This window comes from Mercenaria mercenaria, chromosome 4, assembly GCF_021730395.1.
Source record: "Mercenaria mercenaria strain notata chromosome 4, MADL_Memer_1, whole genome shotgun sequence".
In the NCBI taxonomy this organism is placed as follows: domain Eukaryota; kingdom Metazoa; phylum Mollusca; class Bivalvia; order Venerida; family Veneridae; genus Mercenaria; species Mercenaria mercenaria.
The window spans coordinates 21,276,172-21,289,000 of NC_069364.1; the positions used below are offsets into that span (position 1 = coordinate 21,276,172).

At 35.5% G+C, this 12,829-nt stretch overlaps 1 protein-coding gene across 1 annotated transcript; it reads left to right on the forward strand.

Moving 5' to 3' along the window:
• The first annotated feature begins 1,159 nt into the window (after positions 1–1,159).
• On the forward strand, positions 1,160–11,842 carry LOC123551139 (zinc finger protein 593-like). Its single transcript, XM_045339857.2, has 4 exons — positions 1,160–1,201; positions 8,165–8,381; positions 9,598–9,660; positions 10,979–11,842. Exons 2-4 carry the CDS (start codon positions 8,188–8,190, stop codon positions 11,109–11,111), a joined length of 390 nt encoding a protein of 129 aa, XP_045195792.2. The 5' UTR covers positions 1,160–1,201; positions 8,165–8,187; the 3' UTR covers positions 11,112–11,842.
• The last annotated feature ends 987 nt before the right edge of the window (positions 11,843–12,829 follow it).

The following is a 12,829-nucleotide window of genomic DNA, read 5'->3' on the forward strand; positions in this document are numbered from 1 at the left end:
TGATGAATTTATCTATCCCTTATTTTGAAATTTAGCAAAAAAATAAGAAAATAAAAAAATTAGGCATAAAAACGTGCACCTATGTTTTTTGTTAGTTTAAACAAGGTATATTGATAACGCACGGAAAAACTGTTTGTTTAATATTCAATTAAGCGACATTAAGTAATGCAATGTTTGTGAAAACGTCCCTTGTATCTTGTAACGGCTACCCAAATGTCGTGAAAAACATAAATGCACTACAGTCTAGAATAATTATCAATTAAAAATAGTTTTATTCCCCATTCATATTTAATATTATTTTGTTAATCTTATACCTTTTTTTCTGCCAGTTCTTATCTCGTGATTTATTTGGTGTTCCTCGGTTATTTACGTCGAAGGAAAATGTAAAAAAAACGATTGCGTTGTTAATCTGTAACCATTTTGATCCAAGTTTAGGTGAATTCTGATGAAGTGTTATTTGTTATTTCGTTTTCACCAAATTTGAAATTACCCTTAATCTCTATAAAATACGGAGGTCCGTACCCTAGAAAACCTAACAGTCTTGTCTTAGAGGTACGGATCCGTACCTCATAGGAATCAGATTATGACTAATCGCAAATAGACACATGTATTGAAAACTTAAAATGCATAGATCTCCATTCTGGTGATTGTCTTCTGTCTCATAAACCACATGGATTATGGGATAATAATTATTTTTACGTTTAATATTTTTCACCATATGTTAAACAATTGTTATTGGGTTTTATATGATTTTTATAGCTATATATAGCTAGATTGAGTTATATAGCTAATTTGTGACTTTTCTGGGACCTGATGCGTGCGTGGCACTCAATGCGGGAATGTCAACGCTACCAGACCTGGGCATGGGTTGAACTCCGGGCCACGCCATGCCTTGGTTTTTAATAGGATTGTCATGATAGTACGAACCTGGGTTGTCCAAAGTTTTTGGATGTCTTATTGGCAGCGAATCTGCTGTTGGTTTTGCAGCCTTAACTGCTGCAATCTGTTGTATTCGGTTCCATTTGACGTTTTGTTGTTGTTGTTACTGTTTACCTAGTAACCTCCACGCGGAAGATGGATCAAGGGGAGTAATTTCCACATTTTACTATGATTTAGTGTATTTATACCTTGTCACCGATAGCTTCCACGGATAGCTAAAAGGGAGACCCCTACAACAACACGTGTGCTACATTCTGTCTCGGTTGGTATTTTCATGTCGCTTAAAGCCTTTGATCAGTCAGATTCTCTTTTAAAGAAGACGTTTGTAATTTAATTAAGTATACTAGAGAGAATTAACTGTCCTATGTGACACTGACAAAATGTCAACTGTTGATATCCTCGGACATAGCATTATTCGGATACTAAACAGGCTGGTAACATTGCCCGATCGGGCTTTGTATCTGTATGCTCTAGGTGTAGGACCAGTTTCGGTATAGAACACCGGGAGGAAGCGCTAGTAATAATGGAGGGCTGACTTAAAGCCCTGTACTGTCTGCGCACACTACAGTCGATTGGTCAGTTCTGGATCAATCTTTATTTGTTATAGAGCTTCGGAAATATATCTTTTAAAACAAATTTTTGCACAGAGAGAAAGGAAAATCCTTTTGCTTTTTAAATTACCACATTTGGTTTGAAGTAAATAATTATTCTGCAGGAGCAACATTGGTGTCCCCACCTCGGTCAGTTTTGGATCATTTTGGTCAGTCTTTAATCATTTTAGAGTAAAACTTAGATGCACTGTGACACCTGTGAAATGATGATTGTTTTCTATCATCCAACCTAATCATTACATTTTGACAGACTTGAAAGATAAAAATATTTTCTTGTTTAAAAATGGTTTCTCGATTGTGTTGCGTCCCTGTTGCGTGAGTTCCAGATCACATGGATTAAAAAAATACGAATTTTCTTCGCATTCCAGCGATCTGTAAAACTTATATTTTGGTATGTTATTTCTCATATTGAAGCAAAAATTCATGCTAAGAACTAAATGATTATCATCGTCATGTAAGTGTATAAACAGTGCTGTGATCCGGAACCCCTATGATCCAGAACTGACCAACCAACTGTATTTGATCTTCCATATGAGATGGTTCCAATCCTGTGTCCTTTTCACAAAGAAAGAGTTGCGTAATTGCTCAGTTTTACAATGTTTAACCAGAAAGCCACATGAATTATTTATTACTTGTTTTTCAAGAACGTTTTTTGACTCGCAGTCTGTAAATTTCTTAATTTTAATGTGCCTTCTCTGTTTCAGGTCACAGAGATGGCCTTTTTGAACTAGGCTAGTGTAGCGTAGCCGCTCCTTAAGTCCTCTGGATAAATAACTTAAGACACTGTTTTTGTATCTAACTAATTTATTTTCCATAACCAGTAGTATATCTTCTAACTGACAGAGCTAACAAACTTAATTTAACATAATGTGGCCTTCCACCTTTCGACTTGTCGTTCTCAGGCCGCTCTGCCTCTCACTCTGACACTGTACAACTTTGTTTCGTATTTATACAGATCAGTAGCATATCTCATTTACATAAACCGGTAAGTCACTCAAAGTTACACCTGATGTTGATCAATATACTGCATTTTAACACTTCATGACCTGGCTAAATTGTTTAGTGGGCATTTTATGTACTTCGTGTGTAGCAGTGACATGTTTTTCTAACCTGTGTTTCTAATGACACTTATATGACCTGGACCAATGTTTTAAGGGCGTTAAAATCAGGGCTCTCGCGAGTGGGCGACTTGAGCGAAATAGGCGCTCTAGAACTTTAAACTTCGCTCAAATCTAACCTCAAAGGGAAATGCAAGTCGCCCGATTTTCTTTGATTTCCGCACTCACTAATTACTGCTACCCGGACTGTTGACAATTTGCACGGTGTCATAAATGAGTGTCGAATACACAAACACACGCCGGTAGCATAATTTAAGCTCCACCTACCTCAGGTACTTGCGAGATTTTCCCGAGAAGTGTGAAAGCGAATCAAATTATCCGGTACACCAGAGTCTATTGTGTTAAGCCAATCAGTGCCGCGTTTATGTCTTTGACACTTCGCGTTAATTGTCAACATGTTCGAGTGCAAAAAAAAACAAAAACAACACAATGTTTTATTAAAGAAACTGCTGATTAACCATGCGATTAATTGGAATATGGTACACAAATATTTGTTATCTATGATAAAAGAACGACATGTAATGTATTAACTACGTTAAATTGACTTCCATTGATGAATTTATTTGAATTTATGTATTTCTAGTTTAGACATTTTACTTTCAGTTTTATAATTCGAGTGAGATACTGACATTCCTTGGTGAATAACTCGGTGCAAAGAGCTATAAAAATAAATACACTTCTACTTCTTTGCTCGGTGTTAATAATAAACACTTCATGTAAGATATAACCAAAATTCGGCAGGTTACATTTACAGCATCGGCTTGAATTTTGAAAACTATTTTTTTTCAGAATTTTGTAACGAAAGGATTACCACTGTATGGGAAATGATCTAACTAAGAAAATGAATGATCACATCAATGTTTTTTTATCAAGAAACAAGAAAATTTACAGCCACCTTTCGAATCACTCAACATCATATTGCGGTAGAAAAAGTCTTCCCACTTCTCCCTAAAGTCTCCCCACTTCTCCCTAAATCAGCTTGAGGGAGAAGTGACTTTTCCCAAAAATTTGGACCTAGCTAGACCCCTGGGTGTTTTATGTGCGCTTCGTGAGAAAAACAACATGTTTTGATGTAGTGGCGAGTTTATTAATTAACATAGATTTCTCCTTGTTTCGTCTCGCCTTTACTTTCTTATAAAATATATTATATAACACGTTTTTCTGGTTTTAGAAGAAGACTTACAATCATTGTTGATATTCGCATCATGGTATGGATATTTATGATTTATTGGACTTTTACTCATGCAATGTAACTAAATTTCAATGAATTTGACACTAACAACAACCTGCGAATCGCTTTGCAAACAAGTACATTATTTTGTACAATTAGGTCACCATAAATTTTACAAAATTGTTAAAAAAGAATAATGTAGCTGTTGGAAAATCTTAATTTCGGCCATTTGTAAAATCCAAGAGATAAAGGAGAAAGAAAGCACACTAACTTCCGCTGATTTGAGAAGCAGCCGTATATTCGTATCTCCCTGCATCCGTAACTTAAATACTGCAACATTTGTCTCCCTTTATACTATTTTCAGTTTCACCTGCATCAAATGGCTACTTTCATTCACATGATCATAATACAGCTGGGAAAATTGCAAAATGGCGGCGAACTGATAAAGCACGGCAAAATAATGTATAAAAGTTGAAAAATACCGTAAATTTGATGCAAATAACTCCTGCTTTTTTGACAGTTCTAAATTTGTTCCATTTTATCTTTGTTCTGCGGCAAAAATCTAGTCAATGCAGCCTATGTAGCTTGTCTGAGCATGCAGTTCATGCTCAGAAGTAAGCGTCCACGTCAAAACAAGATTGCGAATGTGTTTCTAATCACATATTTTTACAAGTTTTTCATCACAATTTGGCCCATGTGTACATGTCTTGTTATGGGTCAATTGGACCAGCCTGGTTCAAATGAACCAGCTGGTGCGAACAGGCCATCTCTCTGACCTGTGTTTCGCCGGATGCAGGTATTCCGATGGTGGTAGTGCTGGCACCAGACCCTCAGCCACCTTGAATAGGAGGATCAGTCGGTTTGACTGACGGCGTTGCTGTAGAATTAGTAGTTCCAGTGTACTCAACATCCTTGTTTTGTTTTTCTGTTTTAAACATTGCATTCAAACATATTTTTTTTGGACTTCAAAAATTATGCATCATAAAAATATGAAAAGGGGAAATAATTCTTCCAAAACTGAAGGCAACCAAGTTATTTTTATTCTAATTTGTATCATATGTTATGCTTAATAAATGGACCAAGTTTGAAGGAAATATCTTCATTATTTTTCAAGAAATATTAGTTTTTATGTCAAAAGCCCGATCGGGCAATGTTACCAGCCTGCTTAATTATTGTGAAATTGAGCAGTTCACAGGTGGCAGTATCATTGATTGATCACCCCCTCCTGGGAGGGTCTTTTCACCCCAAGACACCTAAAAAAACAATAATTATCCTATTGTTTAGTATCAAAATAATAACATGTTTTGAATAAATCAGGGGCAGCAAATTCAATTGTCCGTATTGCCCAGGTTGTCCCAAAGCCTGTACGGACAAGTGAAATTTGACCAGAATTTACTATATAACTATTATGCGGACAAGTAAAAAATAGCAAATGACAAAAATGGACAAGCAAGTGGAAATCAGATTTCGCCGCCCCTGAATAAATGGTGATAATTTTCATTTATTTTTAATCGTAGAAACGGAAACTGTAGAACATAATAATTCAAGGGGAACAATCCAAAAGCTTATATAAATGTAATTATTACATTCCGATCCAGTTATTTCCCTTCTATTCAAAAGTTACTGTGTTTGTAAAATTTGTTAGTAAATTTGAGCAAAAAAAAAATGTTTTTAACTGTAAAGGCATCAGGCATTCGCAGGATGACCATATCCAAGGGAAACAACTCAATATGTAATTCACATAGTATTAATGTCGGCTTTGCCTCCCATTGATAACAATTTCGTTTCAGCTGATGTTCTTAGATGTATTTCCTTGAACAAACCTATTCTAAAGGTTATGTTATCTGTATAAACATGTCTTAATATATATATTTAATAAATGATACAAATAAATTAATATTCTAGGTGTCTTTGGGTGTTTTGGGGTTTCTTTGGGTGTCTTGGGGTGAAAAAACCTTCCGCCCCCTCCCCACCATAAGACCCCTGATACAAACCTGAAAAAAATCTGACATTTTCAGGTGTTGCTTAATATCCCCCTACATTGAGGCTACAAGACCCTAGTCCAAATAATAGGACGGACAGCGTGAAAACAACTGACTGCCTCTGTTTGTGTATGGGTTGGCGTGGCTCTTATAAAAAGTGTTCTTTGCTGCTGTATTCATGAGTCACGCAACATCAAGCAGTATATAATGAAATGAATGAACTAGCATGCAGAAAAATGCTATTCAAATATTCCAAATTAAATGTAACCACTAAGTAGCCATGTCCAAACATTCAAATGAAGTATGGATAATTTTTAGCTCGACTATTCGAAGAATAGTCTAGCTATTCTACTCACCCTGGCGTCGGCGTCGGCGTCACACCTTGGTTAAGTTTTTGCATGCAAGTACATACAGCCATCAATTAAAGGCATATAGATTTGAAACTTATTTTTTCTTTTTCTAGATCAATGACCTACCTCACTGGGTCAAGTCCCATAACTCTGACATGTATTTTGGGCAAATTATGCCCCCTTTTGAACTTAGAAAATCCTGGTTAAAGTTTTACATGCAAGTTACTATCTCCAAAACTACTACAGATATTGAATTGAAACTTCACATGTGTCTTCGGGGTTATAAAACTAGTTGATAGAATCAAGTCCCATAACTCTGACATGTATTTTGGGCAAATTATGCCCCCTTTTGGACTTAGAAAATCCTGGTTAAAGTTTTGCTTGCAAGTACATACAGCTATTACCAAAAGGCATATAGCTTTGAAACTTATTTATTCTTTTTCTAGGTCAATTACCAACCTCACTGGGTCAAGTCCCATAACTCTGACATGTATTTTGAGCAAATTATGCCCCCTTTTAGACTTAGAAAATTTTGGTTAAAGTTTTACATGCGAGTTACTATCTCCAAAACTAATGCAGATATTGAACTGAAGCTTCACATGTGCCTTCGGGGTTATAAAACTAGTTGTTTTATTTTTAAGGTAGCAGCTTTATGGCAGCAATTTGTTACTATATTTTAAGGTAGTAATTCTAATATTTAAGGTAGCAGTCCTACAGCAGCAAGTTGTATATATATATTAAAGTTTTAATTTAAATAGAAAACTCAAATAAGGTGGCATACATCCTTAGCCTGCACTATAGACACTACCTTTCAGTTTAGCCTGTGCTGGAACAACCCAAGCATATATGAGCCGCGCCATGGGAAAACCAACATAGTGGCTTTGCGACCAGCATGGATCCAGACCAGCCTGCGCATCCGCGCAGTCTGGTCAGGATCCATGCTGTTCGCTAACGGTTTCTCCAATCCCAATAGGCTTTAAAAGCGAACAGCATGGATCCTGACCAGACTGCGCGGATGCGCAGGCTGGTCTGGATCCATGCTGGTCGCAAAGCCACTATGTTGGTTTTCTCATGGCACGGCTCATATGACGTTACACATTCCTTGTGAAAATGTACTGGTGCCTTAAACATGTTTTATTCAGCTACTCAAAATGCAATCAGCACACCAGACATCACTGACTAAGGAGAAGACACAAACAGAGGATAATGGAATCTTTATATTTCATAGATTTAAGCTTTTTATATTTATTTCAGTTGTGTTGTATCAAGTGCTATTCTTTAATTTCAGTTTCCATGTGTTGGTACAGTTGCAATAAAAAATTCTTTCGATATCATTTAGTTTTTTTTTGTGTAGAATCTGCCTTTCTTTAATTTTAGTTTCCATTTGTGTGGGCAATAACAGCTGGAATTTTTATCTTTATATTTTAGTTTCTCTGTTTATAAAAAGTGCAAGAACATGTAACACCCAACTACTGATTTCAGCTGCTCTCAATACAGAAAATGACTTTATTATTTAGTTTCTCTTTGTAAAGGTAGTGCTAAAAACACTGAAGTTAAAAAAAATATTGTGCATATTTCAAGAAGTATTTGACACAGGGTCATCAAACCTCACACTGTACCATAACTGGATAGTCATTCAGCACATAAAGTTATGCAACTGGTATTTTAATTGGGATTTCACTCTGCCAGACCAGAGTTGTGGCCCTTTACTTTGTCAAAAATATGCATAAAAAGAGACTAAAACTTTGTGTCTCATGCATCTCAAAAAATTATTTCATTTCATGTGGATAGGAATTTGAGAATTTCAAGCTTTGAATGGGATTGAATTTCCTGGATTGACAAATCCGTGAACTCAATGAAAAATTTGTTTTTGATGAATGTTGGTGATTTTACAGTAGTTAAATATACAAATAGAGATCTGAATTGGTGATTAATTTTGAATACTTTCATTTAAATGGTAACATCTCTTTTTGAAAGAAAATATACATTTCAGGTGCCGTTAGATACAGCATAATAATGGGGAGATATGCAAGGAAGAAGCAACACAAGGGAGATAAGCCACTGAAGGAGAAGTACAGAACTAAACGTAAAACAAAAGACCATGATCAGATTCATGAAGATATGAAACCAGACAAAGCACAGAAGCTGTTGAATCAAGAAATTGACTATGATCGACCCGGTGCTGGACAGTTCTATTGTATTCATTGTGCGTAAGTATTGCAAAAATGCTTCCCATATACAGTGGAACACAGCTTACCAGACAGGGGTTTCATTAAAAGCCAGGGGCTGGGATTTCCCCTTGCTGTAGGGCTACTTTCCTGTAGAAAATAAAGTTCTGAATTAATAGGAGAGCACCTGACCCTTCAATACTCAGTTTCTGCAATTTTCGCCTATTTCCGATAATGATTAAATGAAACCCACAATAGGATCAATGGCTCAAGTATCAAGGCTGATTTGAGCAAGTCATATGGTACCCGGCTGTTTTCTTTATATTTTCTGTTTGAACCACTCAAAACTCCGGATAACTGTAGCATTGGTTCATCCAGTTATGATTTCGAGTGATCATTGTTTTACTATAGTTTCAAAGACATGTTTGAAGATTAATATCTTTTGGACCTTGGTTTTACCTTGTAAAATTTCATATGTAAGTAAGTTGGTAGCAAAATTAGTTTACAGAACCAATTTTTGATAAAAAAAATTGGAGACACTTTAACTCTTTTTGAAATGGTGGTGCATCCTTCAGCAAAATATAGTGCTTTACTAGATGTGATAAGTTTATTTTGATGGAAAAAAACAGTTGGTAGAACCAGAGTTCTGGATGGAATGGGTGCATTTGTCCAGTAGTAAGATTGAATTAGATCCCCACCTGAACAGCTTAAATTACTGTAAACATTAGTTTGGCTATGTGTCCCTTGTATGGGTTCTTTACATCTTGTATCCCTAAGTACAAGCGTACCGGTAGCTTCAAGAATTGAAGCATGTTTCGTATCTTGCATTATCCTGCAACTAGAATCATTAACATTTTTCTAGGGAAGTCACCATAAGTGTTAATAATGGCAAGTAATGGCTACAAGTACATGCATACCTATATGGATAAGCATTGCACTGAACTTGTAAGCAGGCTACAGTAGCAGTGTGATATGCTGTATTTTTGCTGTCACAATATTTGTTAAAGAACATTTTTATGAAAGCCAAAAAAGTCAAAAATGTGATTTGTTTAAGCAGAGGCAGCTTTTTAGTTAGATTTTTAACTTCCGTGATACACGGATTTTAAGTAGACCATTTTGAATTTTTTCAAATAGTTGAGCTTTTTGTTATCCCCTTTATTAATTGATCACTTGACAGCTCTTGTCCTTGTCTTTGAATCTTATGTCTGTACATAGAACAGTTTTGGTCATAGTAGATATTATATTTTTTTTATTTCAGGAAATATTGTATTAATGAGCAGGCGTTAAAGGAACATTTCAGAGGCAAGCCTCACAAGAGAAGGTTGGTAATTCAGAATTTACTTTTCCTAGTATTTCTATTTCTAGTCGTTTACTAGAATTTCTGTTTTCTAGTGTTTTTAATTACCATTTCTCAGAAGTAATATTCCGGGATAGCCTGCAGCAGGCTAAATAGGGAGAGCGTAGATCTACGGATCATGGGGTCGTGAATTTGATTCTCGGGGGAGATGTATGTTCTCTGTGGCGATTTGGTCTGAAATCATTCATTTGCCACTGATTCATGCGGAGAAGTTGGCATTTACTTGCCTGGAACAGGTTTGTACTGGTAAAGAGTCCAGGAACACTGGTAGATTAATTGCCTTCTGTTATATAACTGAAACCAAAACAAACAAACATATTCCAGGATGTAGCAGTAAGTACCGTTAGGTGTATATGTAGTCAATCTCATTTCATAATAATTAGTGTCTGTTAAAAAGTGTCTGATGTGTTGCTCACTAGACAATAATCTACCGGTTCACAACTTCAGATTGATTTATTTCAAGTAAATTATATGAAAATTTTGATGTTATAACTTTCTGAACTTGGATGCTCGTTAATTTAATTACAAAATGAAATCCTACATGTACCTGTACAAGTATGATATAAAACTTGTCTGTTGTTTGCCAGGCCTGAACCTTTGTTACTGTATTTCTGTCTGATGTTATTTAGAGTTGTTTTCTTGTTAATGGCAACTTCCCCACATAAATATGGCAAGGCCATCAGATCAGACAGGCAGATGGACAGGAAAATAGTTAAATAGTCCAATAAATCATATTCCTTTACTGGATTAGTTAGTTATAACATTTCCCGTCTACGGGAAATACTTGTTCTAAGCAGTACTGTATAAGTGGAAAAGTTTGCAATGTAAAAATGTTCATGAATTTATGGAATTTGCAAAACCATCAGCCAGCGTAAATTTCTACGTTTACCAAGTGAGTGAGTGAGTTGGGTTTTACGGCGAATCGACACAAAATGGTCATATATCGCCGAGACGTTTACCAAGACGCATTATTATAGTCAACGTTTACCAAGACGCATTATTATAGTCAACGTTTACCAAGACGCATTATTATAGTCGAGTAAAGATAAACAAACTTAGCTTTGGCACGTCAGTTTTCAGCGATTTCTGAATATTTCAGGTCACAAAAACATCAGGAATCGGCAATTCGCAAAAGTTTTGACCGGCGAACATATCCACTTATACAGTATCGTGTTAAAAATTGTAATAATTTTGCAGTCATTATAAATGCTATGTTTTAGCAGGAAACATAGCCCAGTTATTGTTTCAACACTTGTAAAACAAGTTGATATCAAAATTTCAGAATAAAAGCCCTCCAGGTTGAGCCATACACACAAGCCGAGGCTGACAGAGCAGCTGGGATGGGTTCATACATAGCACCGAAGTCAGTTGATGTGCAAACACAAGATAACAAGATGCAGGAAGATATTGGATGATTTTTGCAAAATAATTAAAAAACAATCATATTTTAAAATGAAAATATTTACTGTGATATGAAATGTATGCTGGATTAATATGCTGGATAAATGATATTTTTTGCTCACCTACGCATAAAGTAAAAAGTGCTATTGTCATAGCCCTGTATCCGTAATTAGTGTCATAAACAGTTTTACTCTTAATACTCAAGAGGTAATATGTTTGGTCCAATGAAACTTGGATGGAATATTCAACTGAATAAAATCTTGGTGAGTGATGCAGGACCTTCATGGTCGGCTAGTCGGAATATCAGTAGGACATTGAGAAATATATGAAAAAATTTGTCTAGGAATGGTTTATTGAAATTGTCAAGTGTATTGTAAATTTGTTTAGCACTGAGATCTTGCAAATTCTTTAAGACTCATTTTGCTAATGAAAAAATTAAGTAAGCTGTTTTTAGAAACAATTTTTATCATACCTCAAGAGGCTGCTTTGGGGTCATACACAATGCACACATACAAACCTCTTTTTTCAAGAGGTGGAAGATAATTATGACATCTTCATACGGAGTCGAAAAATCACAGGTTTGAGTATGCTTTGAAAATTGAGTAAAGATTTTTAAAAACATGAAAGAAAATAATAAAAAATTGGATTTGATAATATGAATATAAGTTTCTAAACATGTGTTATTTAGATATACATGTAGCATATTGGAATGTCTTTCATAATTAATAACTTCTAGTAAATCTCATGAGTGTGTTATAATTATGCATCACCATTTCTGCCAGTGAAAATTTGAAACAATCTTAAATATCCTATGTTCGGGTCTCTGGAAACCAGAGATAATTGGAGCATTTTGCTCAACCCCTTGTGTTGCATGCAAGCGATTGGTGTTTTACTGTAACTTGGCATAAAGATTCACTTCAGTTCATGTCAGTAGCAAAGTCGGTCTAAAATTTTTAATGTTCCATTGATTTTTTTAGCTTGACTTTTAGAAGAACAAGTAGAGCTATTTCAATCGCCCTGCGGCATTGCCGTTGGTGAAAGTTTTCGATAAAATCAAATATCTCTATTACTTTCAAAGCTTCTGATTTGAAACTTAACTTTGTTATTTACTATTTAATTCTACACCAGGAAAAACAATTCCTATAACCATGATTTAAATTTTGACAGAGTTATGCCCCTTTTTAACTTAGAATTTTTTGGTTAAAGTCTATTTCAGTGAAGCACAGAAAATTCGAGCACGCTGTCATCAGACAAATTTTGTTTGTGCTTTGTGCTGCTCTTAACATGATTTTGGTGATATATGACCATTTTGTGTCGATTCGCCGTAGAACCCAACTCTCTCACTCACTCACTCACTCCCTCATAACATGATTGGTTCTCTATAGTTATGTCCTTTTTCTCCCATTCAGAGAAGAAGATTTGTTATTTGTATATCTTGAATCTTTTCATGCTGGCCAGCTCTTACTCATGCTTATAAGCTCTTACAACTATATACATTTGTCCAGCCCGTAGATGGAGTTGGAACATAAAAAAAAAATCCATATTAGTTGTCAACTACTATTCACAATAATTAAATGTAGTTACAGCTGAATTTTGTGAAAAAAATCTTCTCATGTTGGGTGTAAACCACAGTTTTAAACTTCTGACAACATGTTTTGGTGTTTTCTCTTTGTTATAAAGAATGACAAGCTACATTTTTAATACTTTATGCCCCCTTTCGAGGAAGGAGGGG